This window comes from Myiozetetes cayanensis, unplaced genomic scaffold (assembly GCF_022539395.1).
Source record: "Myiozetetes cayanensis isolate MyiCay16 unplaced genomic scaffold, myiCay2020 scf2-11, whole genome shotgun sequence".
Lineage (NCBI taxonomy): Eukaryota > Metazoa > Chordata > Aves > Passeriformes > Tyrannidae > Myiozetetes > Myiozetetes cayanensis.
Window position 1 is genome coordinate 15,000,337 of NW_026087411.1, and position 27,353 is coordinate 15,027,689.

The 27,353-nt window shown below is 36.6% G+C and overlaps 1 protein-coding gene across 6 annotated transcripts in view; it reads left to right on the forward strand.

The window, feature by feature from the left end:
* The window catches only part of MARK1 (microtubule affinity regulating kinase 1), a 59,206-nt gene that overhangs the window by 20,749 nt on the left and 11,104 nt on the right, over window positions 1-27,353 (forward strand). For 4 of the 6 annotated variants that reach the window (XM_050316569.1, XM_050316571.1, XM_050316572.1 and 1 more), the window contains exons 2-13: window positions 1,985-2,188; window positions 2,774-2,827; window positions 10,155-10,203; window positions 11,329-11,394; window positions 12,373-12,443; window positions 13,439-13,495; window positions 17,288-17,524; window positions 17,614-17,733; window positions 21,940-22,039; window positions 22,648-22,760; window positions 24,068-24,221; window positions 25,321-25,514. In XM_050316569.1, coding sequence (XP_050172526.1) covers window positions 1,985-2,188; window positions 2,774-2,827; window positions 10,155-10,203; window positions 11,329-11,394; window positions 12,373-12,443; window positions 13,439-13,495; window positions 17,288-17,524; window positions 17,614-17,733; window positions 21,940-22,039; window positions 22,648-22,760; window positions 24,068-24,221; window positions 25,321-25,514 — 1,419 coding nt within the window. Of the gene's footprint in view, window positions 1-1,984; window positions 2,189-2,773; window positions 2,828-10,154; window positions 10,204-10,630; window positions 10,763-11,328; window positions 11,395-12,372; window positions 12,444-13,438; window positions 13,496-17,287; window positions 17,525-17,613; window positions 17,734-21,939; window positions 22,040-22,647; window positions 22,761-24,067; window positions 24,222-25,320; window positions 25,515-27,353 lie in introns of those variants that run through there. The other 2 variants (XM_050316573.1, XR_007629101.1) reach the window with 2 other exon arrangements.

Here is a 27,353-nt window from a genome sequence, read left to right on the forward strand (position 1 = left end):
TAGATATTAGGGTTGCTAATGCTTCTGGTAGGCATTGTATTTCCGGTAGTGAAGATGTAATTCTGCGTGTAAACAGGCTCTAGGTACAGCTCAAACATTCATTATTAGCACCACACAGATACTGATCTCACAGGGTGTATTTTTAGGGGAGACTTTTATTTGGGCTGTGGCTTATCACATGTGAGACCAGTGTCCAATTTTGAAGGAATGTTTCCAAGCCTTCTTGCCTGAGGCTGTCTTTCTGATCTTCTCTTTCCAAGTCAACAGAAAATATTTTAATTATGTGCTTCTAAAGGGTAAATACTGTTACTAGCATGCTACTTCATGGCTGAATAAATTTGTCTGATACACAGAATCTAAACATGCCTGGCTTGCTTGGTTCCCCAGTAATTTGGAGAATATTTTAGCAGTGGGAGTACAGTAGTGTTTTGCAGAGAGACTCAGGTAATGAAAAGACAAACAAAATTATATTTAGGACCATTCTCCTGGCCATAGTGAATAATTAATAATGCTGGTGATGATGTAAGCAGAGTTGTGCTACATTTGGGAAGAACATTCTGCTTGTGGTAAACTCCTTGTTTTTTCCGGTTGTGTTGCAGCTGTTTGCTAGTTTTCCCAATTCCACCAGTGCTTATGTCCTGAAATAATCTCGTTTGGTTCAGTGGGACTCTCTGTAAATCTGAGTGTTTACAGGAGGGGTTTGACTTCAGTCTATAATAAATGCAGACTAAAGCTGGAAATACTGATTTAAATTCTGTTTTGTATACTAAAATAATTAATTCCATAAGGAATGGGGGTGAGATCAGCAGAGAACAATGTTAGGTTGAGTATTGGGAGAAACAGTGAAATCTCTGGCTTCCCTCAGTCTACTTAAGGTCAAGGATCTGGAAACAGGCTCAGCTGGTGCTCTGTACAAAGATATCCACTTTTTGATTGAGGCAGTCAGTAATGGGAAAATATTAAGGTGTCTCTTGAGCTTTGTTGGTGCTTTATGCTTAGCTGGGAGTAAGCATGCCTTTCTGTTATAAAATCTAATAACTGACCTGGGAAGACGCTGTTTCCACCTCCAGTATTTTCCAGTTTTTAAAATCTGTAACTTGAGAGATTAGAAGCTAAATTATACCTGTTAAACATTTGTACCCGTCTGCCACAAATACCTTCAAATAGAAAGTATTTGAAATACTGAAACACTTACCACCCCTTTGATATTTTTTATTACTTTGATTTCTCCTTGGAACATTTCCAAGCCCCATCTGTGTCTTGCCCCTTGTGTACTTGGAAGTTAGAGTACAGAAGCACTGCAGATTTCAGTGACTAACATCTAATGTGGGATGATGTGTTGGCATGCATTAAAAATAACTTCCTTTTAGTTCCTCAGACTTTTTGAGACTTAAAATATTTTATGAGATATCACAGAGTTTTAAAGAATAGTTATTTTTAAATAAAAATGTAGATTGTTACTCGAATGAGAACTTCTGTGACTGTAAAAAGATGCCAACAGGTTTGAGGAGCAAAGCTTACTTGAAAATTTTTTGATAATGTTATTTGAGTGAAGAAAGTTAAGAAAAAATGGAGTAAAACCTTGTTTCCAAATATATCAAAGTACAAGTATATTTTGTACTGTGTATTTTTAAAAGACTAAATTTGATTATGATTAGACAAGCAACATAGTGCTATACTGTGTATTTGAGCTTATTTTAAAAAGGTCTGTAATGGTTTGTTGATTACTGCCTAGGTGTCTCTAGTTTTAGTTTTGATGCTGGTAAAATCTTTCCACAGGCTTTTTTTGTTTTTTCACGAGACACAGATCAAACTCTGCCCAAAGACAGCATGTTCCCCTTAGGCTGCTGTCCAGAATTATCAGTTATATTGTAAAAGTAAAGAAATTACTCCCCTCTGTACCTTTTAATGCTTTTAGTCTATTCTGTTGCAACTGCCTAAAATCCAAGTAGCTAAATTCCCAACTATGTTGTCTGCCTTCCAGCATACCTCTGTGGATGGATACACTGAACCACATGTCCAGCCTATCAAGTCAAGTAGCAGACAAAACATCCCCCGATGTAGAAACTCCATTACGTCTACAAATGAAGAGCATCCTCACATTGGAAATTATCGCTTACTGAAAACAATAGGAAAAGGAAATTTTGCCAAAGTGAAACTGGCAAGGCATGTGCTTACTGGAAGAGAGGTAAGCTTTAAAAAAAAAAAAAAAAAAAAAGAAAAAGTCTGACAGTCTGTATTATGTTCCCTTTGACTACCTTTATAATTAGTATTTCTTCTAGAGGCTGTTTCAGGACATAGAATAAGTTAACTGAGAATGCTTTTTCCTAACCACCCACCTTCTTTTTTAAAATGTAGCTTCTTGGTGAAAAGATCAAACAGTTTGTTGTGCATCAGGGGGTATTTTGGGTCTGGGAGGGGGTCTACTCATCCCCAAGCGTTTTCAAAACTGGAGAGAAATGTATTGATAGGCAGGTTCCATTGATATTGATAATCTGTTGATAGAGCCTGTGTTTGGAGGGCCTGGTTTTGCAGTGGACAAGATAACATTGTTCTGTCCAAACACTGACAGAAGTATAAAACAAATTCCTGACTGGCAAAATTCTAATATCCTAACTTAGACAAGTTTTGCTTGATGAAATGTATAGAAGTAGATGCATATGCATGTCTTACAGGTGAATCTGCTTCTGCTCACAGAGGCACAATATATTTTTCTTCAAACCTTTTTCTGAGTGTAGTAATTCATGTTTGTTTTTTTTCTTTTAAAACCAAGGTTGCTGTGAAAATAATAGATAAAACCCAGCTAAATCCTACTAGTCTGCAAAAGGTAAGAATAGACCATAACATCTGAAATTCTGTAAACAGACGAACTGTGATCCTTTATTTACTTGACAAAAATATTTAATCCCTTTATCTTGTTAAATAACATCTTTCTGTACAGATGACCTTGGGAAAGGGTGATATCCTATTGTCTTTGCACATACAATTTGTCTGGGGGCAGTTACTTGATGTGGTTCCTATCTAAGCACTGCTGTTTTGGTCTTCCTTCCTCCTCTAGCTTTGCCAACAGTAAAATTTGTTTCTAATTAGGTGCACGAATAGTTTGTCCACATGCTAAATCAAGATGTAATGCTGTAAAGAATGGTATTTTTCTTGTATTTTTCTATAATGGAGTAATTGTTTCTCTGTGGACTTAGAGTACTGATTTTTATTGCTTTAATGGGTTTCTCTACCTTTGTCTCTATATTCTTTCAATTTTAATAAAATGTTTGCAAAACTCAGGGGACATGTGGCAATTACTTTTTGTGTATAGAATTGACAAAATGACTGAATGTACTCAGAACAGTCTTGAGTGTTTATGCCTGTAGAAAGAAATTCAGAAGTCCTTCATAATCATTGTGATGTTTTGTCAAAACCCTGGGGGGGGTTGTTTGCTTTGGGTTTTTTTACTATTTAACTCTGCATATGTTTTGTGGCTGAAGGACAGAAATGGTGTAATGTCCTACTGGAGGATGCTCATTAAAAAAATTGGGGATTTTTTTTGTTTACAAATACTAGACTGCTGCTGTTGGTAGCTGTAGAATGAGAGAAAGAGGCCAGAGCTTATTTCTGTTCTTTTATCTCTGGCTATCGTTACCTTTTTTCTTTTTAATTGTGTAACTTTGGTTATGGAGAGTTATAAACAGCTTTGCTTTAATTTCTTTTTTCTTTTATTTCTTTTATACTTGATTTATTTGCTTTAATTTCTCTTTTTTAGTACTTTTGAGTGTGGGTTCTTCTGGATTTGTGGGTTTTTTTAATTCAACCTGCTTGTGCAGTCCATGCAAAAGCTTTGCTGTTGTTAAGTCTTATATCCTGTATTAAGCAAATCTCTGTGCTAATATTTGAACTAGTGAAGAGGGACCCACAGAGGCAATATATCACAGAGGATATTGTGGAAATCCTGTGCTGCTCATGTAGCTTGTTTCCTACCTAGCTTACTGTTCACTCTTGGAGAGTTGGGTGAGTTTGTGTCATTGTTGAGCAACAAGAGGGTAAAAAAAAATGCTAAAACTTTCTGGAAAACTAAGCAAGAAAAACTTAGTTCTGGGACAGTTATTTTAATGATAAATAAGTTACATTTCACACAAAAATATTCAATAGTAATTCAATAAATTGTTCCAAGTATAAATAAAACTTTCAAAGCCCACAAAAAATGCTGTCACAGTGCACAAATAGTGCACAAAATACTCATACAGTAGGGCATCACTGCTGTTATTGTTTGTCTATTCAAGTGCAAAGCTGGTAACAACATAAACAGTATTGGGTACAGTTAGAAGCAGCTGATAGCAGACTAAGGAGACAAGTTTAAATTTAGAGATTTAACCCCAATTTCATTCTTCAATAGCTTCTAAAAATATTTATCCCATGCATCTTCTGCTATACTGGAAAGTGGGATCATTTGTTGCTATGTAGTTTTCCTTTGTAGAATATTCATTATAACTTTCAGAAAAAAATGTTTGTTTTGAAGCCCTGTATGTCTTCAACTGTGACTGTGAGCGAGTGACCGAATACTGATTCCCTGAAAGCTTTTAAATAAGCTTAAGAACAGTTTTTGCACAGTCACTGAAGCAACTGTAAATAAAAAGCAAATAAGGGTGAGAGGGTGGTTCATTAGCATGCTCAGAAGAACTTCTGCTACTGTTGTGATGGGTCATTTGTGAACTGTGAATAAAACAACAGAAATTCTTGTTCTGTTCTGTGAAATCACTCATCCTTATTTTTCTTTGTGCACTGAACTATTACATAATGTTTGCGATTCTTTATGTACTATTTAGTATCACTGTAATGTGAATTTTTATAATTTTGTCATCAGGATTATACTGTACATAGGGCTGTTAGTAGTCAATTTTTTTTTTGTCAAGAGGTAATGTTGGGAATGGGAAGTGGTGGTGATAGTAGTATTGTGTTTAATAGGAACAGACACTTCTCTAATGAAAGTTTATAGAGGAACACTGGAGTATGTTACTGCCACAAAGTACCATCCCTGAGTTTGAACCTATCTAAATTTGCTTGGTTGAGAGGAAAGTCTCTAGAACTTCCAAGCTTACATTATATGCAGTTCAGCAAAACTTCTGGGCCTTCAGTCACTACTGGTTGTTATTAATGAAATAAGACAAATTTGTAGTGATCTTAAGGCACAGGGAGGGTCATTGACAAAACCATCCCCTTTCCATTCACTGGATACTAAGTGCAAGTAGGTTTTGCCACAGTACTTGCTACTGACCTAATTAAGTGAAATGAGTCATCACGGCTTGGCATGCACCATTCTGTTTTGTAAACAGAAATATTTGAGCACATACTTCAGTTGCTGAAAGTGTCATGCAAGCTGGGTCTGTAGTTAGTCACGGGTATAAAAGCAAATAGCATTTAGTTTTTTTGTAGATGTTCTCTCCAATGGCATTCATGCCGTGTAGTATGGAGAGGGTGCTTCAGACATAGTTGTTTTAACTGGGGTTATCTCCTGGCATTTGGAGGTTTGAGTAAACTGACCTTGGGAATTTAAAATTTTACTTTCTTGTGCATGCAATGTGATAGTCTTAAGTTATATATCTCACTTCAGGACCTCTACCTCTTTAATTAGAAAATCGATGTTGGATTAAGGGCCCTGCCTTTTTGTTTTGTTTCCAGTTTTTGGTATATAGTTCCTGCCTTACTTAGTGACCACCTGTTTAGAAGACAGAGCTGGCTTTTTTGTTGACTTGCTGTCTTAATAGTAACATATTGTACTGACTTAGCTTTTCCACTGTCATTATTGTAATTTGTTCCCAAATGTAAGTATTTAGGTTTCGTCATAACTTGAATTTATATCAAAATAGCTGTTCTATTTTCTGCATGTCTGTTGCATTGGAAGTGTTGTCTTGTACTGGCTTCATCAGGGATGTTTCTGAAATAGCATTCTGCTGCTCTTCTACAAACTGCTAGTGGAACAGAAGGTGCTTCTTCCCCCCAACTTAATAGGTTTAATTAGGAAATTATATTTCAGATTTTTCCCTTTTTAGGGATCAGCGAGCTTTTTATTCTTGAAACGTATTTGAAGCCATGAACTTCCGTTCTTTCTGTTATTAAGAAAAACAGAAGTAAAGTAGTAGTAGGAGACTTGAAACAATTTCAGTATGTTACCTTTTGAAAGCAATGGGGTTTTTCAACATCCCTTCTCAAATGGTTTACAAACAGGAGAAGAGTTCAATTATATCTTTCAAAGCAAGAAACCCCTTGGTTAACCCAAGATTTTCAGTTGGATTGTAGTGACTTAAAATAGTCAATCTTAAACATAGCTGTCAATGTGGCAGCAAGTAGAAGTGTTATCAGTGGCATGACAGAAGATCTTTGTACTTTCTGCAGTCTGTGCCCTGAAAAATTAAGCTGGGAATGCAGGAATTGAATTTTTAAGTCTTGTGCCTTTTCCAGAAGTACAAGTTTTAGGAATTCAGTATGGTGCTGACTGTTCTTTTCTGTAAGTGAAGCTGTTAAGGCTACAGTCTCTCTACAACAAGGAGATGCTTGTTCAAGAGGGGTTTTTTGGATGGTAGCACTTCTTTAAGAATGAAGAGCAGTCCTATGAATGTGTGGTAGAGTTGGGGGAGAGAAGTCAGGGAGCACTTATACCTTCTGAGAGAGCAGTACACTGCTGCTCAAGAAAAACAGATGTGCATGAATTCTGAAAATGCTGGTTTTTATCAGTAAAATAGATTGTAATCCTGCAGGTCACCTGTCATGAAAGGAGAAGCAATATCGCTGTTACATCCAGATTTTTATGAATTTAACAGACTTGACTTTGTAGGAAATAACTGTGGTCTTTTTGCTTAAATACGTCTACATGCAAAGAAAGAGATGCATCCTGGGTGTTATTGAGGGATGTAGTAGATATTTTTTAAAGGTATCTATATTTGTAAATATATAATTAGTGATGTAACAAGTGTTAATGACCAGGGGAGATTTATCCCAAAGTAGTGCTCCATGGAATGCAGAGCTGCAATGTAAAATAATGTACTCTAATACTTGAATATTGTTAACTCTTTTATTGAAGTGTTATCCATCATTCAGAGATTTTCTGGACTGTTTCCTCTCTTGTGAGAGAAACTGTGCACTTACACTGGACCAAATGACATCCTGAATATGCACCAGGACTTCAGAGGACAGTTCATTTGTCCAATTTCCATCCTGTTCCCTTTCTGCTGTTTTGAACTATATTGAAGTAAGGTTCCCTTTCTTTTTCCGTACTCTGCATTTGAGAGACACTTAGACATCCAGTTGGACCCTATGGACCAGGAACTACACAAGGTGTAATGTGGCTGTGTTTGTGGTCTTCACACAGTGCTGCTTCATTATTTCAGTTCTTCCAACCTTTCAGACATTTCTTTCTTCCTGGGTTGGAAGGTGTGTGTCACGTCAAGCAGCTTTGGTGAAGCTGTTTAACTTCACTATGTAGCAGTATTACAGAATATCTAAGTTACACCTGCCTAATTTGCACGATGTCCTTTACCTGAGTTACTTCAGAAAAAGTAACTTCTTGAAAATGTCGATTTACAAGTAGACACTGCTGGAAACTTGTCAGAAGTTGGTAATGACTGCAGAGCACAAACTGAGAGGAATGTGGATCTCCCTGTGAAGAAGCCAACCTTGTGTACTGTAGTTTAAGTAGGGGGAGGGCTTTTGAGAAAGGAGTTTTATAGGAGTATACAAGCACTTAAGGTTTTTTTAATCTTTTCTCAGAGCAAGCCATTTAGTCAGCAGGTACCTGCAGGTAGACTCCAAGTTTTAAGCTATTCTTTCGATTCTTACTCTGCTGATTTTTCCTGCTCTCATGAGTTTATAGGGAGACACACAGGATATAGAATACAAGATGTTGTAAAAAAGTTACTTATGTTTGTAAATAAACCTAAGCCCCTACTTTCAGTCTTGGTGATGTGCTCTATTCAGAACTGGACCAAAATATTTATTTCATATAACAAAGTATGTGTATCAGACTGGAGGTCAGTAATGTTGTGTCTTGAGGAAAACAGACTTTGGTGTCTGTTTTCTAATAGGCTTTTCCTTTATGGAAATAAAAAATACATGTGGAACAAAATTTCATGTCACTGTAAAATCAATTTAAATCTTGAACTATGTGCTTTACTTGAAATATAAAATTGTGAGATTTGAAATTACTTTTTATAGAAGTCTCGTATTTTAATCCTGCTGATGAAGGTATGTGCTCATTGCTGTAACTTTTATACCAGCATTAATAGAGTTAAGTTGTGAAATATCCTTCTAATCTTTTGGCAGGAATTGCAGTTTTTCACATACCTGCTTAGAAGCTCTTCTGAAGGTGTACCATTTATTGGTTTAGATTTGTTAACTTCTGACCAGCTGATACTGATTTAACTGAGAAACTTATTCTTGTGCAACAAATTCAAATACTTGGAAAAACAAAAAATGCACAGAGAATGTCCTGGTGTGATGGTTTTTTTCTTGGTAATAACTGACTTTTTGAGGAAACAAGAATATTTGCTAAAGTTAATTCTGGTGCATAATATTACATACCCATGTGTTACGTATTGTACACAAGCAAACTGCATCATACTGTTCATGTTTTCTCAAAGAAATACTTTTAGTCTTTGCTTCTGTCTGAAATTGTTTTAATGGCAATTATAGGGCAAGTGCACAGTAATTAGTGTGAAATACTTAAATAATTCAAGTACAGAACTATATTATTATTTCTTAAGCTGTAGCAAAAGTACTTTATCAAAAACTGAATTTCAAGAAGATCTATAGTCTTAATTTGTAGAATAAATGCAGAATTTTAGAAACATTATTACTAAGTTGCACAAATGGAGTGGAAAAACTTTAATGTTGTCTAAGCAAAAGAATTTTAATCTCTGTTAACTTGTAGCCATCATAAAATAGACACTACAGTGCTACTCTTGAGGAGGCGTTTGGTCTTTGGCTTGCATCATTTTACCCTTTTGTGGGAGTTGCATCTGAACAAATGGGACTCCTTTTGAATATGGAGGGAGAGGTGTCTCCGAGACATCAGACAGGCAAAACAGCAACAGCGCGCTTCTGCGTTGAGCCAAGTTTCTCTGTAAGGAGGACTGTGGTGCTCAGATGTTTCCAAAATGTCTAAGCATTGTGCTGAAGCCAGTGAGCGTTTCTTCCTTCATTTCAGCATCCTACTTTAGCCCAATAAGGGACCAAGGAGTGTTCAGCACTGTGAGCTGACTTGATGATGGGGAGGTGCTGTTCACTTGAAGTAAACCAGTGCAAGCTTATCAGTATTGTCAACCTCAAGTGTACAGCACCAAACCACGTGGTCATTTTGGATTTCTTTCATTTGCCTCCTTTCCTTTGAGCACCTAGGTTAGTCTTGCTGCAGCTCTAATTAATAATGCATAAATTTAAGAATAGAAACTTAAGAGCAATGATCTCTTGTTTCTGTTTTAAAAAAAAAATCTAAAAATCCACCATTGTCTTAAGTATATATGCTTAGGGCTGTAAGTTTGTCCACTTGTCTCTAGTTATGTGACTCAGCATCATAAAGCAGACTTGCAGCAATCATAAACTTTCAGGCCTTGCTGGGGGAGGGGGACATCACTGCTTGTGACCCAGTGTAAAATTTGGTAATTGTGAGAAGTTAACTTGTCTAGTTCAGCTCTGTGGAGTGGCAGGACTGGAGGACATCAGGATTCCTGGTATCTAATTCCATTTGAACACCTGTTGGACTTTTCTGTAGCCTTGCACCTTGTATTTGCACCTGCAGTTTTGTCTGCATTTGGAGTAGTTGGCTGAGCTTGCCAGTCACCAAAGAAATCAGAGCAAAGAGACAATGAAAATTAATGTGAATAATCTGTTCGTTTTGGTCAATGTGAAACTCCAGAAAGGGTTATAAAACTTAGTGTGTCTGTATAAAGCTTAAAAATTAATCTGGTTTTCATATGTAATGGTTATTTTTATATAATGCATAAGATGTATATTGTTTTCTGGAGTTCACTGCATTATATTTATCTATGTATTTTATGCTAAAGCTTCTTTCTTTTGCCTTTTCTGTCTCCTTTTTGACACTAAATTTGCCTATCTTGTGTAACTTTTTGCAAATAAACATGCTCTAAGAAATTGTCTTGCTTCCTTGACAGTTGTTTCGAGAAGTACGAATAATGAAGATACTGAATCATCCCAATATTGGTAGGAACCCTGCATTTCTGCAAACTTTTTTTTCCCTGTTATACTGTTTACATTTTACTCTATTTGGCTTTATTTGAATGTACTGCTATTAACTTTTTTTTAAAGATACTAGGACAGTAAGCACCCTGTAAATGCTTCATTGTCTCACCTTCTTTATTGACTCTCCTTACAATAAGAACTTTGCTCTGAGGAGGTAAACTGCTCAGTGTAGGAAAGCCTTACATAGAGTAGGAGATGTGGAGCACTCTGGTCTGTCAAGAACCCTAACTCCCCTCTTCCATTGAAATTACTCTTGAGACCCAAAAGCATGAGTTTCTTAGGTGAGAGCAGCAAAACTCCATTAGTTCAGTCTAGGAAAGACTCCTGCTGACTGATATTTCCAGAAAATTAGAATTACCAAGTATGTAATTTTCCCTTTCTGCTTTAGTTCTTTCACCTACCCCACAGCTTCAGGGCCCTACTTTGTGATGACAATTCTTCTGGCTGAGGAGGGCTGGACAGTCTTGTTCCAGAGACAGTTAATGGTCCTGAATCGGCCAGAGGGCTTGTTGCATACAAGGTATGGATGAGGTGTACAAGTTATTACATGCTAGGCACTCCCTTCTCATCCCTTGAATTGTTTGTTGCTTTTTCAGCATTCATAGCTTCTGCTGTTTTTTGTTTTCTTGGGGGTGGTGATGGGGCTGTGTTTGTTTTAAATGAGTGGTTACTATTACAATCTGAGGAAAGTCAGACTTAACATTTCTGGTATCCATTTGGTTCTTAGTTGGTCAGAATCTCAGATTTCTGACTGTGAGCAGTTTACTAGCAAAACAGGGGAGGTTTGTATGATCTTAAAGACATCTGTGTCAAATTAAACACTAATTTCAGCATGAACTCGTTTGTACAGTGTGCATAAACTTCTCAGAAAATTGTGAATTAATATGCTTTATTATCAACTGTGGTTTAGAAATTAATTTTGCTTTTTCCCCCTCAAAAGAATGCTAACCTAAAGGACATAAAGTTTCTGTATGATATAGTGTTATCACTGGCCTTAAATTATACTCATTCCATGAGTATAATTGTTTGTTTGTGCTGTGCTTTTACTCCCAGCTGCAATCTCTCTCTCATTTGTTTTTCTTGCAGTAAAATTATTTGAAGTTATTGAGACTGAAAAGACGTTGTATTTGGTAATGGAATATGCCAGTGGGGGTAAGTGGATTCTTAAATCTGCGTTAAAGATAAACTGAAATGCCAGTTACATGCCTAGAAACGATTTAAGGATTTAACGGTTAATGGGTTATTGCAATCTGGCCTTCACAACAGTCCTAGCAGACCTCCCAGGGCAGACTTTCTTCCTTGCATCATATTCCATAAGGTAACCTCTTAGGTTTGTGCTTGAGGGTAGTTCCCATTCTGAGGTTTCTGCTGCAGTATCATGAGATAATCTGGTGCTGATTCTGGCAAAAACTCAGCTCGGTATTTATCTGCTATATTTAGGCAAGCACTGGTGCCTTATTTTGTCTCAAAATTGTGTGCCAAAGCAATTGGAGAGGAAGATCTGGGAAGGGAATAAAGAACATGGGAAAGGGGACCCACAGGGTCATAGTGAGAGGGATAGTGAGTGCCTGCTTGAGAAGCTGCTTAGCACCTGAATTGGGAAATGTTTGAATGTGGGAAGAGAATCCAGCACAGGGCTGGATTCACACAGCTAGGAAAGGCTGCTGTCAGACACTGCAGAGGTGGGGATCTGAAAGGCATTTGAGCAGTTTTATTAGAAAGAGAACAAGAAGAAAAAAAACCAAAAGTAGTACAGATAATGTTAAGGGAAACCACTACATATATGTGAAACAAATCTGGTACATAAGAAGTTGCCCAATTCCCACTGTGTCTTATAAACAACATAAATATTTTCCATTATTTTGTTTGTTTCACAGTGGTTATTAGGTCAATTTGTTTTAAAAATTGAAGAAGCCTTAGTATATAGGGTTCCATTTTTACACTTCTTGATTATTACGTCTGAAAAATTTAACCCAGTGCAAACAGTAAAAAGGAATTTTTATTGACTGTTTCTATTTCCTTTCCATTCAAGAGGGGAGGGAGCATGGGGTGTGTGTTGTCTTCAAGCATGATTTGATTGTGCATGACAGTCAAAAAATAGTACTGATGTGTTGTCCTTGTCATGATCAGGAGAAGTGTTTGACTACCTAGTTGCACATGGAAGAATGAAAGAGAAAGAGGCTCGTTCAAAATTCAGGCAGGTATGAAATTAACATTCACTCTTCCTTCTGTTTCTATTTATGGTGTTTTCAGGTAGACAGGAGTGTGAGCGTACTTCTTTTACTTTAGAAACATATTCATTGTTTTGATAACGTTTATTAAAGCTGCAGTAGAAAAAAATCCCCGAAGAGAAAAATATCTACTTCCTACATGCTGTCTAAAAATAGTAAGATTGTTTTGCATTCCTGTAGTCAATGTTCCTAAGAGTCACTTTTTTTTTTTATTGTGATTCACTTGAGGTTTAATTCCTTTTCTGAATATTTTTGAATTTAACAGATGTTCTATCTACAGATGTTATGATGACATGTATTGCTGTGTCATGTCACTGTTTTGTATAAAGGCTATTCTGTAATAGGATTTTATATTCTTCTTACAAACTTTCTCATTTTAATCCTTTTATTACCCTGGTTTTAGTGATTATTTTGGAAAAGCTCTAATTAGATAAATATACCAAGTTTGGTATTCTTCAGAATTAAGCTCTGTAATTAACATGTAAAGGAACTGCTCTGAACTTGCTGTTTCAGGCTTGGTTTTTGTTATGTATGTGAAAGACAGATATGACAATGTTGAATGAATTGTTCTGTTGGGGGTGAATTGCAGAGATATGCAATTGATGTTTTAGAAGATAAAATCTTCTAAAGGTGATACATAGGGCTATTGGGTTGAAGGGTGGATTAATTTCCTTTTAATAGTTATTGCTCTTGGGTGATTTGCATTTAAAATGTATTTCTCCTATTATCTTGAAGAGTATGTATTAAACTTACTTTTAGTAGAAAAATGAGCTACTTTTAGGAACCTCTTAGTATTTTAGCTTTAATGAAAGAAACCTAAATGAATATTTTCTAAACTAAAAGCCTGATTTATTCATTTCTTACATTCTAATGAATCATATTAGGAACCAAAATTACTAAATTATATGCAAAAACTTATACTGAGGTTGAAATAAAATATTTCACTGTTCATCTTGGTGTTTCAGATTGTATCTGCAGTACAGTACTGTCATCAAAAATGCATAGTTCATCGTGATCTTAAGGTAGGTTTTTACTTATTTTACTTTTACTGCCTGACAGTATAATCCTAATTTTATTCTGTATATTTGTCCTTGCCACTGTCTGTGAATGCCTCAAACATGTGAATGAAAGAACTATCACTTTTTTATTCTTAGTTTTCTGAAGCACAAAAATAACGTGGCTTGCCTGTTGGAACAGGGGAGAGACAGGAATAGAACATATGTTACTTTCATTCCAATTTTGGCTTTAAGGAAAGGACATGCTCTCCAGAGAATTATACCTGCTGTCATGCTGATACCTACACTGTGAAGCTGCAGAAGTTCAATTGATACCAGTCAGCACTACTTATTAAAATATTTTCAGTTAAAATATATTGGAAGGATATGTAAAAGGGTTTTTTCTTAGTGATTTTTAAGAAATATGTTAGATTTTTAATCCATTTGAACTTCTGGTTTATACTGTGATGTCTAATTTGGGCAGAAAAATAAATCGAGGATAAAGAGAAATTAGTTGAATTTGCTTTTCTTTATGCTTTCTGGTAATCTATGTGAATCACCAGACCATATTAAGAGTTCAGCAATTGCTGAATAACAATAGGTACAACCTAGACCTTCAGCCTGAAGTTGTCTTAGTGCCAAGTTTAAATATCATGAGACTTGGACACAAGTCCCACTTAAAAGCTGTCTTGTGCTCTTGCTTTGATGTCTTTGTACATTTACAAAGAAAACGTTTGTGTAGGTTCTTTTCTACTAATGTATCTAAATACTTGTGAAAAGCTGAGGCTGAATAATTTTTAAGGGTTTTTTTCCACCAGTATCCCCTGTCTTAATTTTCTTATAATATGCTGCACTGTTGTTTGAACTTCAAATCTTAAAAATCTGTTCCCTAGTATCTGTCAATCTGCCAGCTCCTGCATGTGCACGTGGTTCAGGATAATAAATCCTTTTCTGCTGAGTCGTCCCTGCCCCGGGACTGTTGTCATCTGATGGTGGAGATGCCTGGCCAGCACTCTGAAGTCAGAATGCAAGGAAGGAAAGGGCTGGGATCTCACTGAAATCTTGGTTTAAAAAAATTCCTCCGCATCTTGCATGGTGGTTTGAAGTCTGTGAATGTTTTGTTAAACTCCCTGGAGCTTATTGCAGCCACTGTTGTTGAGCTTTCCAGAAGGCTGCACCCAGGGACCTATTGGCTTGCCAGGACAAGCCACTTTCCCTGGTTTTCTCACTCCTACACTCTGGCTGGAAATAGGGAGCCAGCCATCTCCTCATGCTTATCTCGCACTGGCTTGTTCAGCCCAGCTATACTACCGAGTCTTGCTGCATTAACCCTTGCAGTTACTCAGCATATTCTCTGTCTTGCTCTTTCTCCCAGAGCCTGTTACAGTTCCTACCACTCCTTCATTTCTTAGTTCCACAGCACACACACAACTCACTGCATTCCTTGCAGGCCTGTCCAAAACTAATTTGCAGCATTCACGCAGGAGTTACCTGCCACAAGTAGTCTGCTGCTGATCTTCCTATTTGCAAGGCAGGCAAGCTCCAAAATAGCTCTTTTATTTGATTTTCTCCCTTCGTCGTCTCTTGGCTGGAGTTATGCTAGACTCATTTGTAAAGTTCAGTTAGGTATAACTGAGAGCCAGCCAACCTAGCCAACAAAAAATACATTTCCCAGAGGAAAAAGGCTAAATGTATGTATGGCTTTGAGGAGGTGTTCTTGCTTCATCTCTTCTTTCCAAGTGTTATGTCATCTGCCTCCTTTAAAACTCTTCTTATGGAGCTGCAGAGAAGGAAAAAGCAATTTTAAAATTGTGTCTGCGTTCTCATCTGCTTTTGTTGACTCTCCGTGGTATCAGCACATTGAGCAATTGACATTTGCAGCACCACAAGGCACAGGTCTACCACCACTTTGGATATTTTTGATAAGACTTTTTGACTTTAATAACAGGTTAAACTCTACCAAATTTAAGTTACTTCAGACTAAACTGGGAAGTTGCTTAAGAAAACGTGCAAGTTTGTCCAGGCTATTCTGGCAGAAGAGGAGGAAGTGCAAGACCCATGGGAACTTAAACTGTCTCCTTTTAACTTTTTGTGGTTATAAACAGCTTGTGTAGAAAGGGCTATAACCAATTCTGGCGTTACTCATCCCGCAATGCACAAAACTTATCTTACCTTTTTCTTTTCATCCTTTTTTGCCCTAAACACGTAACCAACAAGAGCATAGTCTTTCTCTTTGGCTTATTGAAAAGGTTTTTGGTGCTTTTGTTGGAAGTAAGGAACCCAAAAGCATGGGGTACTCGGGTAGCAGAGTACTGTTGAACCAGGAGGACTATTGTAATCGCAGAGCAGCTGCACTGACAGTACTGTTTTCACCACAAGGAAAATGAAGTCTTTGTGCACTAGTGTAGAAGGCTGTCAGATCTGGAAAATAGCTCTGTGAGTCTGTCTGCAGGCACATCAGCTGGAACCAGCTGGGATCACAGGTCTCATGAATTTCCCATGAATTGGGAAAATAAAATATTTTCCAGGCTAGAGTTTTTACAAATGGGCTGTATTTTAGTCCTGATAAAGGCTAAGTTCTGTTGCACAGCTATTGGCTTGATATACTCGTGGTTAATTGCCTCCTGTTTTGTTCATTGAGTGTAAGTGAAATTATTAGAAATAAACCCAAACAAATGAGCAAACCCAAACAAAATCATATTTACCCTTTTAATCAAAGCAACTAACAATTAATTAGCTGCTTCTCTGATTGTAAGCTAAGGCATTTTTAATTTTTCTGAGCTCCATTCTAGAGTAGCATCTGAGAGATGTCTGTTTGCTATAAAACTGATGTTTGGCAGTGAGGTGAACCCTTTGCACTGGCTCTTGTCTGTCCCCCTGTTGAAAGAGGATTCCTGCACTGCTCAGTGCTGCTCCTGTGTTGCTGATATGCAGATCAGGAGCCGAGACCCAGTTAGGTGAATAAACATTGCCTGGTTCTGCTGCACTCCTAGAAGAGCATCCTTGCATTTTGAGAAATGCACTTTTTTTCCACAATGACTTATTAGTATTTCTCTAACTTCACCCTTTTAATTTTCTGACCTACCTGTGATAGTAAATATAACATGCTGTTTACTGACTTTCCAGATACTTGCATTCTTGCATCTATGTTTATGTGATGCGTTGCTGCATGGGCATTAATATTCTTAGATGTGTGGAATACATACATGGTTCATGAAAAAAAAAAAAAATTACTTGAGTGTTAACACTTGGTGTTATTGTTGAAGCAAACACTAATAATAAAAGGGAGAGAATTTTTTGGTACAGAATGCTGAGATACAGTATGTAGCTTGAAATGTTTCATCTTGTAAGCAGAAGGTGTCTTCTTCTAAAGTCTTAAATCCCTTCTTACATTTACTCCACAAAATGGTAGATGATGTCAGGGATTAGATTTACTCTCCTTGGCATCAGAAGTTGGCGTGAATCTGTCAAAAGCTGCAGCTGCTATTCTGAGATGTCTAGATACTTCAGTCTAAAGCTGAACTAAGATATTTCTTCCAGAAAATAAAATCTTCATAGTTGATTCACTAGCTGACTTTTAAGTCTGTTTAGCTGCATTTAACAGTTCTATTTTCTTGAGTAAACACAGTGAACTTTCAGTCCCTTTAATGTGTTTGGGCGGATATTAGTTTCTTTTGTTCTGCAAGAAAGATGCAGATGGTGAATCATTTTAGAAAAAGAAACATTTTTGTATTTATTGATGATACATTGTACTATGTATATATGTACACTTATTTTCATACAGAAATTGTCCTTTTTCCTTTTTTATTTTTCTCTTAGGCAGAAAACCTTCTACTTGATGCAGATATGAACATTAAAATTGCAGACTTTGGTTTTAGTAATGAATTTACGGTTGGTAATAAACTGGACACGTTTTGTGGAAGCCCGCCTTACGCCGCTCCTGAACTTTTCCAAGGGAAGAAATACGATGGTCCTGAAGTGGATGTGTGGAGCCTTGGGGTGATTTTGTATACACTAGTAAGCGGATCTTTGCCATTTGATGGACAGAATCTAAAGGTACAGTTACAGTCTGAAAACTTGGGTTTTACTGTCTTTAAGTCTCCTGTGTCATTGGGAGCTCACCTTTTAAAACTCTTATTTTAAAGGAACTGAGGGAGCGAGTACTGAGGGGGAAGTACCGCATTCCATTCTATATGTCCACAGACTGTGAAAATCTGCTTAAGAAGCTACTAGTACTGAATCCAATAAAACGAGGCAGCTTGGAAGTAAGTAATTTCATCTTGGGAAAAAAGGGTTTTTAGATTAAGAAAGCATAACATACAGTAATTTCTGAAGGCTTGTGTTTTTTTTCACAATAGATACTTTCTTTCTGTTGAAAGGGCCCAACATTTTTTGTTTAAAAAAATAAATAAATGAGCAAATGTCCCAAAACAATACAGCTTGAAAATAGTAAGTGTTAATGAATGAAAGTTTAACCTTTTAATTGCAGCTGACTATCATTTAAGAGCATTTCAAAGTGCAAGCTACTCCCCATTGTTTCGAGTCAGATAATGGAGATAGTTCAAAATTTGTGGAAAGAAGGACAAGATTGTAAATATCTTCTTCTTGGAGTTTTTCAGAAAAAAAACCAAAAAAAAAAAAAAAAAAAACACCCCCCCCCCCCCAAAAAAAAAAAAACAAAACAAACCAAAACAAAAACAAAAAACCCCCACAAAATACAAAAACAGCATCAGGCAGGGCCATAATTTTTTTTAACTTACTGTTTTCAGCATGACGTTTTTTGAAATATATGTACAAGAAGAATAACTCTGATTTTTGCTTGTTTTAGTGCTATAATACATGTAAACACTAAAAACTCTTTGAATGATAAGCTAATAATTGCTAGTTATGTCTGTTCAATCCTTTCTTTTCCCCCTCCTGGTAGTTTTGTTTCTGAATAGCTGAAAAATGAACATATATAATAATACCTACTGTCTGCCTCAGCTAAAATCTATTTTGAGGATTTCTCCTGAGCTATAATTTTTTTTTGGTTAGTAAACTGGGTTTTCTTTTCATGGGATGCAGAGTATATTTGTGCATAACTTGTGAAGTGTCTAAAAGGTTCAGTGTTTTTTAAGGGGCTGTTTTGTTCAAGATTGCTATATTGGCATGTAATTACTGGATAACTCCAGAGCTGGTATTTAACAAATATTTGGTGTAGAGTTCACTCTAAAGGCTACTCTGTTCTATTTTGTGATTTCTTTAACAACAAGAGATTTTTTAAAAATAGCATCTACTTACCATAGAGATGAAAGTAGAGCAGAAGATAAATAGAATGCTTTTAAAATAGTATTTGCATGAGTTAATCACCAGTGACTTTTGTTTCATCTTTCTACACATACTTGTGGAGCAATGGTTGGTGTCCCAGAGAATAATCCCATTTAAGCAGCTTTTTATTTGTAGTGGCATGAGTTACACTCCCTGGCATGGATGCTACCTGTGCACGGAAGCTTGCATTCACTGAGCTCTGTCTGCATGCACTTCATTTCAAACTGATGCTGGTTTATGACTTGTTATAAATAGTTTTAACTTGAATAAAATCTGTTCTGAATAGTGAATGATGGCTTCTACTTTACTGATATTCATTGATTATGTTCTATTATTACTGTCTAGTGGACATAAGAGTGTAGTCACTTGAAGATGCAGGAAGATCGCTGTTTTCCTGTCTCATGTTTAAGTTTTAGGAAAACAAATTTTTCCTTTACTGAGTTTTCTTCTGGATTTTCAGCAGTTTCTCTTCAGATCTAATTTCACTTTCATTCTAGATATTGTAGTGTTATCTAGTTCTTCTAAAATTCCTTCCAGTCCCTGGGGAGAGGTGTTGGATAGCAGCCTCACTGAAACGGCAAGGTTGTCAGATTGTGTGGGAGAGAGCAAGTGAATGTTGTGTGACAGAGGGTCTTGAGCCAGTACCAAAACACTGATGATAACAGGCAATGATCAGTATGCTAATCTGAGGAGAGAGAAAGAGATGTCACAACCTTTCTTAGAAGAAATATTCCTGAAATCCCATTTCTTGAATTAAAAAACTGTGGTATGTGTTTTGGAGTGATTACTGTTTCTTCTCTCTGAACACTTCTAAAATTCATGTTTAGAATGAAAGTGTATATTTATTACAAGTTTCTAAAAGTGGGAAGACAGTGTCATCTTAGTTGAGGAAGATTTATTTGTGCACTGTCTTTTGATTATTTACTCAGTCCCAGCCATAGACCCTCTCAGTTCCCATGCATGTTTTCTGCAGCCCATCCCATGAGGATGTTCAGCAGTGACATTGGCATCAAAAGCTGAGATTCACACAGGGTCAGCACTCTATGGGTTAGGCTTAGCACTTGTCCTCTGGTAAGGACCAGGCAAATATTTATTAAAATGGTTCATCTAGGCTTTTTCCTGATTGCAGCAGAGAAAGAACATTTTAGGAGCAAGAGAATGTTCTTTATAAACCAGTAAATCTTACTAGGAAAAGATAGGAAAAATGCATTGTCATGAAATATGTGGATCTCTTAACTGTCAGGATTTCAACAAATTCCTCTTTCCCTCTCCTTCAGTCTTCAATTCTTTTGCACAGTATTGCTTTGAAATTCCCACAGAGCAGATTTATGCTTACAAAGTGTAATAAAGCAAATAATTTTGACACAGACAGATCTTGAGCCAGATCAGATTTTTATTAGATAATTTTCTGAAAATTGAACGAAAACTTCTTAGTAATACCTAGTTGGTTGAAATTTAATTAGGGTCAGATTTTTAAATACTCTGACCAAGGCTGATGCTCTTTAGTCAGCTGACTGGAAGCCCAGCTGAACTTGCACAAATGTAATATTGATCCTGGAATTGGATTGTTTGTGTCGCTTCAAAATGCTTGATTGTAAGAGCCTGTTTAAGAGTTGTACAATAACTCAGTGTGCCTCTGAGACTGCATTTGAAAGACAGAAGCCACTTTAGATATTTAACAGATGGAAACCAAGAGCAGATTACATTGAACTGCAGATCCACCTACTGAAGAGACATGAAAAACTTTAAGTGGACATTGTTGAGTTTGCCTGTTAATTCAAGAAAAATCAAGAGAGGGAGCAGGGTTTGAGCAGTTATTCCTGTCATCCACTTCACTGTGCTTAAACTTCATATTTACTTAACTTCAGATTTATTTAATGGTATCTTTAAAAAATTGGGATTGCAGATACTGCATAGTACTGTTTGGGGAGTTACTGCAAGGAGTTACTTGCAAGGCTGCAAATATGTAACCAAAGTCTGCTGTCAAGTAGACCCATGCTCTGTGTGTCAGAAACACAATACAGCAATATGTGTTCACAATCCCTTCCCCTTTATCCCCCTCAAAAGCCAAAAAATCAATTCCATGGTAGAAGAGATCTATAAGTCTTATTGTCAGCAAAATGTTAACTGGCCCAAGTACAAAGTTCTGTATTGTTCTTGTAAAGGTACAGCTATTGGAGTCTGTCATTTGGCAGCAACACTACATACAAAGAATTTGGTTATATCAATGGAAAATTGAGTCTTTGGCTCTTTTTAAGAAATAACTTAATTCGGTGTTTGCAAGGCATATTTGGAGCCTGTGGGAAACTTGATTTGCTGGCACTTGTTTCATTCTTCTGTTTGTGTAGTGAGCAGTATTAGCATCTGTCCCTAAAGAGACGTGTGTCTGTTGCTGTTGGAGGGAAAATGGTGTTAGGTGTTTTAAAGCTGAATATGCCCTTATAGAGAAATTGTGATGGTTAGGGATTCCAGATAATCAATCTTGAAGGCATATAAAAGATCTGGAATGGAGCAGAAGGAAGTTTTCCAAAGAATGCAGAAAAAATTTTTGGAGTAAATAACTACCTGGCATAGAGAGAGTTAAGAGGCATTTTTCCCTCCAGCCAAACTGTGAACATATTTAGGTCAAGTGCAGTGAGAAGGTCCATAAGAAAAAATGACCAGTTGGCGTCATGATCTTGAAACTAATGATTGTAGGAAGCATCAAGCACGCTCCTGAAGTATTCCTTAATTTCTAAACACTTCCTTTGCTATTATTTGAAGGAGTTAGTTATTGTGGTAGAGTTGGTATTGTAGTAGCATCAAGGGATCTTAACCAAGATTAGGGCATGAGTGTCAGACACTCTGCAAGAGGAGATTAAGAGACAGTGGAAGCAAAGGGGACAAAATGAAAGATTTTTGTGTTGAAACTGCAGGGTTTTTTCTCAATTTTTTTCTGGTATTTTGGGCAGGGGAGTTGTATAATAAAAGGTAAATTTTAGGGGAAATGAACTAATGGAAACAAAAGGATGCGAAAGATAAAAGTAAAGAAGTGAGGGGAAAAAAGTGTAAGTGAAAGAGCAGCATTCAGATTATTATGAATTTAAAATTGTTTTTCATCAGAGCACTTAGCACATGGGGTCTGGTAAATGGAATGTTGACCTAAAACTTATTTCTCTGATTAGCAAATTATGAAGGATCGGTGGATGAATGTTGGCCATGAAGAAGAAGAACTAAAGCCATATACTGAACCTGAACCGGATTTTAATGACACCAAGAGAATAGGTAAGAGTTTCACAAGGGTGTTGCATCTGATGCACACAGACAATTTTGTCTTGTAAGCCAAACTAAACTCTTACTGAATTTGACCTGCAGTCTCATCATACAAGTCAAATGCGGTTTTTTTATTTAAATGAGGAATTCTATTACAATGCCCTCCTTATAACTACTGTTGTGACTTCACTGAGCTGACATGAATATACAAGCACAGTAGACAATTAAGACTACAGAATTCAACAGGCTGAAGGAAACAGATTTTGTTATGAGGGCAATAATTTTTGCCTGCTATGGTTAGTCTAAGTTATTTTGTTGGCCCTGTATCTATTCATAGTTTCTATTTGCCAGTGCTTTATTTGTTTGTTGAATAACACTGAGTGTTGTATAAATTAGTGAAGAGTTGTATAATATAGTTGAGAGTTTTCAAGATGAAAATAACAATGAGAGAGAGAGGAGTTGCAGCATTTTTTATTTTTGCACAACATAAGAACCTCAGTGGGTTGCACTGAATCTTAGTTACTGTAAATTATAAGATTTTTTCTGTTTTCACTGTTCTTAAGTCGTCAGTAAACCCAAGCACTTATTCTGCTGATGCATCTGTTTCGTTTTACTTTTAGACATTATGGTCACAATGGGCTTTTCAAGAGAAGAAATACATGAATCTTTAGTAAACCAAAAGTATGATGAAGTCATGGCTACTTACCTGCTTCTAGGTAGAAAACCACCTGAAGTAAGTGCTATCTAATTTATAGTTTCTGTTTTAACATTTATATACGGCTGGGTTCAATATTCTGCTTGTTGATTTTTGTACTGATTATTTTGTAATGTTTTTAAAAATTGTAATTAATCACTCATTAGTGCCTTTTGCTTTTCATATCTCCTTGGATATCTTACTAGATAGTCCATACAAAGAAATAAGTTAAATTTAGTATCTTCATGTTTGCTTGTAAATACACTGAATTACTTTTTTAAAAAGCTGACTGTTAATCTGGCATAACTTCTAAGTGCCGAGCCTTCTTCCTGTCATGTGTGTTTTCAGTTAAAATCTGAAAGAGTAAATTTGACTACAGCAATTATTTTTCTAACTACTCAGATATGACATCGTTTATTTCTCAGAAATGCTCATCCTTTCTCACTCATATTGTTTATAGCATATTTTATTATTTAATAAATAATTGCACTGTAGTCATTAATAAATTGGTGGTGGAAGATCTTTCTACTGTTTTGGAACTAGAAAGATCTGTAAATCTTTTGGAAATAGACAGATCTGTAAATCTTCTGGGATCACATGGATTTTTCAAGAAATCAGACTGAGAACAAGACTTTCTTTTTGAAGGAATTTTTCCTGCTGCGTCATTGGCCTCCCTTCAGTTCTAAGACAGTGTAGATCTGATACATGCATCCTTGAGTGAATTTTCTCACATCTCTGAACCTGAATTCCCTTGTGATGGCAGAGCATGGAGGGAATCTGTCTAAAATCATTTTGACTCAAATTGCTTGGAAGAGGATATTTGTCTTTTCCTCTGCTCTTACTTAGAACTTATACTTCTTAGATATCAACAAACCAGTGGCTGAGTTACATACCAGTTATATAAAGATGTGTTGAAGGCCATAAAGAATCCTTTAATCAGTACTTGCTTTTTTAGCCCTTCTGATTCAGTCTGCATTTTGAAATTGTTCTGAAGCTATGAATGCTTCTAGGCTTTAAAATAAAATGAAAAAAAAAAAACCAAACCAACAAAAAGCAGGGGGAACCATTCCATGGCTTAGGTTTTAAAATAGCACACTTTTTGTTTCTGTCAAGATTCTTCTAATTTTATTTTGAGCATTCATTAACTTCGCTTTAGCTGTGTGTTTTTAAAGCACATTAAACATAGATGAAGTGATAAAATTCATCTTGAATAATATTCTACTCTGGATACAATTTGAAACTTAAAAAAAAAAACAAAACAAAATCCTTTAATTGCAACTTTTTGCCTTATTAATACCGGTACTGCTGAATTTTGCTTATGCTTTGAAAAACTGTTTTTCTTGTAGTTTGAAGTGGGCGATTCCTTGTCCGGCAGCAACTTGGGTCAAAGATCTCGTCCCAGCAGCGACCTCAACAACAGCTCGGTGCAGTCTCCCGCTCACCTGAAGGTCCAGCGGAGTATATCGACCAACCAGAAACAGCGGCGGTTCAGTGATCACGGTGGGGATGACATTCCAACAAGTAAAGTAACGTGCGCAAGCTGAGCCTGGATGTGCAGCGTTTTGTGCACCGGGCAGGTCCACTGCTCTGTGCATTTGTTGTGTATCTCATCGTGCTCTGCTGTGATGCTTCTGTCTGTACGAACGCTTCTGTGGTAGATCTGGATGGATATAATGCACAGATTTAGTTTTTTGGACTTGATACTTGGTTGGCTCGCTAAATAAGACATTGTGGGTGTGTTCTGTTCAGGAACTAATGGCAAATATTGGTCTGGATAACCTCAAGGGTAGCAAAGCATTATTTTTACCAGTACATTTGGAGTTGGGGGGGCAAATTGTTTGATTCCAAGAGACAACAACTTTATCAAGTGTTCAGGAAACATTTTCAGGTGACAGTGCTTATGTCACAAAGGAGTACATATTTAAAACACTAAATGAAAGATGATTTTTTTTTTTCCTCAGAGAGCTATTAAATTGCTATAAATGTTTGGCCCTCTTCTCTGCCTAGTTCACAATATTGTTCTCCCCCTTTCTTATTTTTTTTTTACAAAAAAGCAACTGATATTATAAAAATTATTAGCAAATGTGATTTTAAGGGAATGTAGAAGTCAACTGACAGAGGAGTTTTCCCAAAGCATTTTAAAGAATGATGAGGTGGGGGAAATTGTAAAAAGTGCCTTTAAATCAAGCAGTCCTATGGTTTTCAGGGGAAAATAGTCTCTCATAGTATTTAGAGGGAATGGTATGTGGCAAAAAGCACTAAAGAAATATTTTGAAAAACATCCTCTAATTCCTTTTTTTCATGATACCGTACAAATTGCATGGGTTTAAAATGAGAATTAAAATACTCTTCTTGGGTTTACATACTGATATGAGATGGGAACTAATTCTGAACTGCAAATTGTTTGGGAAGAGAGAGTGGGTAAAAAGAAAACGAGCTGTCAAAGCTCAGTTTAGTAGGTTGGTATATGTGCTGAGTTTGCCGTCATAGATGCTCAAATGCTTTTTTTGGACTCAGGGGACTATATTTAGACTATTTTGGCCAAGAAAAATGCAGTGACTAATTTTAGGTATTTATTAATACTGTTTTTATTTGGCAGTTGGTCCCTCAATTCCTCCTGCTGTGTCATACACAAAAAGGTCTCAGGCAAATAGTGTGGAAAGTGAACAGAAAGAAGAGTGGGACAAGGATGTCTCGCGCAAACTTGGCAGCACCACAGTGGGATCCAAAGGAGAGATGGCTGCAAGTCCACTTGTGGGTCCAGACAGAAAGAAATCAAGTGCAGTTACCAGTGTGAGTGTGTGTGCTTTTGGCTTGTTATATTTATTTTTCCCTATTTAAACAAAATCTGCAGCACAGGGTTACTATAGACGTAATAGTTACTGACTAAGCCACTAAGTCTATTTCTGGTAACTTTTACTGGCAGACAGAAATAGGCTACAGTGGATCTTTTAAAATAAACCTTTCCCTTCCTCCCACCAACTTTACTTTTTGTGACACTAACATAACAGTAAGCATGAGAATGTCTGTACTTGGGCAAACTGAAGTTCTGTCAAGACAAATAGTGGATATTTAGGGAAAGAACATAAGAACAGAGCCAATATAGAGTGCTCTTTTTCTGGTTTCTAATGCTTGTGTATCTACAAGAAAGTCAAGGGACTTCCTGAATCAGAGATTTCATCTGTCAATCCTACATAATATCCCTCATGAATTTTCTCCATAAATTTGGCTGTTTCGTTTTCTGAAAGCACTTCATTTTGGACTTCGGGAATGGGGTGAGGTGAGGGTGAGAAACCCACTTGTTCCTTGGTGCGTGTGCCTGTTGGTGTTATGATTTACAATCTGGTTCTTGTATTCAGAAATTGAACTAACAAATTAATAATTTCTTAATACTTCTGTTATGATATCATTCATAGTTCTGTAAACTGCTATCATATTACTGTCTCAGACATGTTTTTTCCTCATAGGAGAGTCTGTTTCTTCTAATGTGAAAGCATCTACTTTATCTTGTGGAAATTCATGTGAAGTAGGATCGGTGTTTAGGACACACAATGAAAAAATATTGCAGCTTCTTAGGAGCAAGAGTTCATATGGGGAGAAAAAATATGCATGAATCATGATTTAATCTTCAAGTGTCCTTCTTGCTATTTAAGAGATATGCTCTATTAAGTAAGAAAATTCCAACCATCTTTTAGTACAGTAGACTGGCAGCAGGAATCCTCATTGTTCTTTGGGATTCTAGTTGCTTGCTGTCATATTGGGTATTCTGAAAAGATTGTATGCATTTCTGCTGGAGTTGTTTTAAACAAAATAAATGCTGAAGTTCATTTAACTCTTAATGCTCTATAGGCTGTGTCTGCAATACATCTGCAGAACCTAAATATTTTTTTTAGATTTTAAATATGATCATTGTCCCCCTACCCCTCCTTGAGAGTCTTTGAAATTATGGCTGTGTGTATTGCATGCAGGAACTTTGAGTCTTCTGAGATTAGATTTCATATCAGAGCTTTCCCAAAACTAAATTGCCCCAAAGCTGATTATAGTCATGTATGGTTCAAGCTGATATGTCAAAAGCATTTCTCTGCTTTGTGAGAACTAATTAAATGGAGTATCTTTGCTATGAAGAATGAGAAATTGATTTACTTGCTAATGGCAACTTCAGTATTTGTACATTTTTAGCTCTGTTACTATTTTGGGACTCTGAAAGGCTTTGTGATGGGCACGATTAAGTAATATTGGTGTCTGATATTGCAACAGTAGTTCAAGGTTGAGCAGCTTACACAGAAAGTGAAACTGTTTTTTTAAAAAGTCAAACATTCAAAGTGAACAAAGCTAATTTGATGTGGGTAATTTTAAAATACTTTTGTGTAACCTTTGGGGTAACATGATGTTAGGGAAGGCAGAATTTCTTGAAAACATTTATCACCTTCAGTCATATTGTTCTAACTTATGAGAATTAACTTCAGAAACAGTTGCTGCAGTCGTTAATCTTCCTTATAAATTGGCCTTGAAACAGCTTATTCAGTAGTCTCTGTGGGGTCATATTAATGCTGAAAAACTGTAGGTGAGGGAGACCCAAGCACAGTAAATCTTGCAGAGTTCATGATGTCCTGCAGTGCCCAAGTCTAGTGC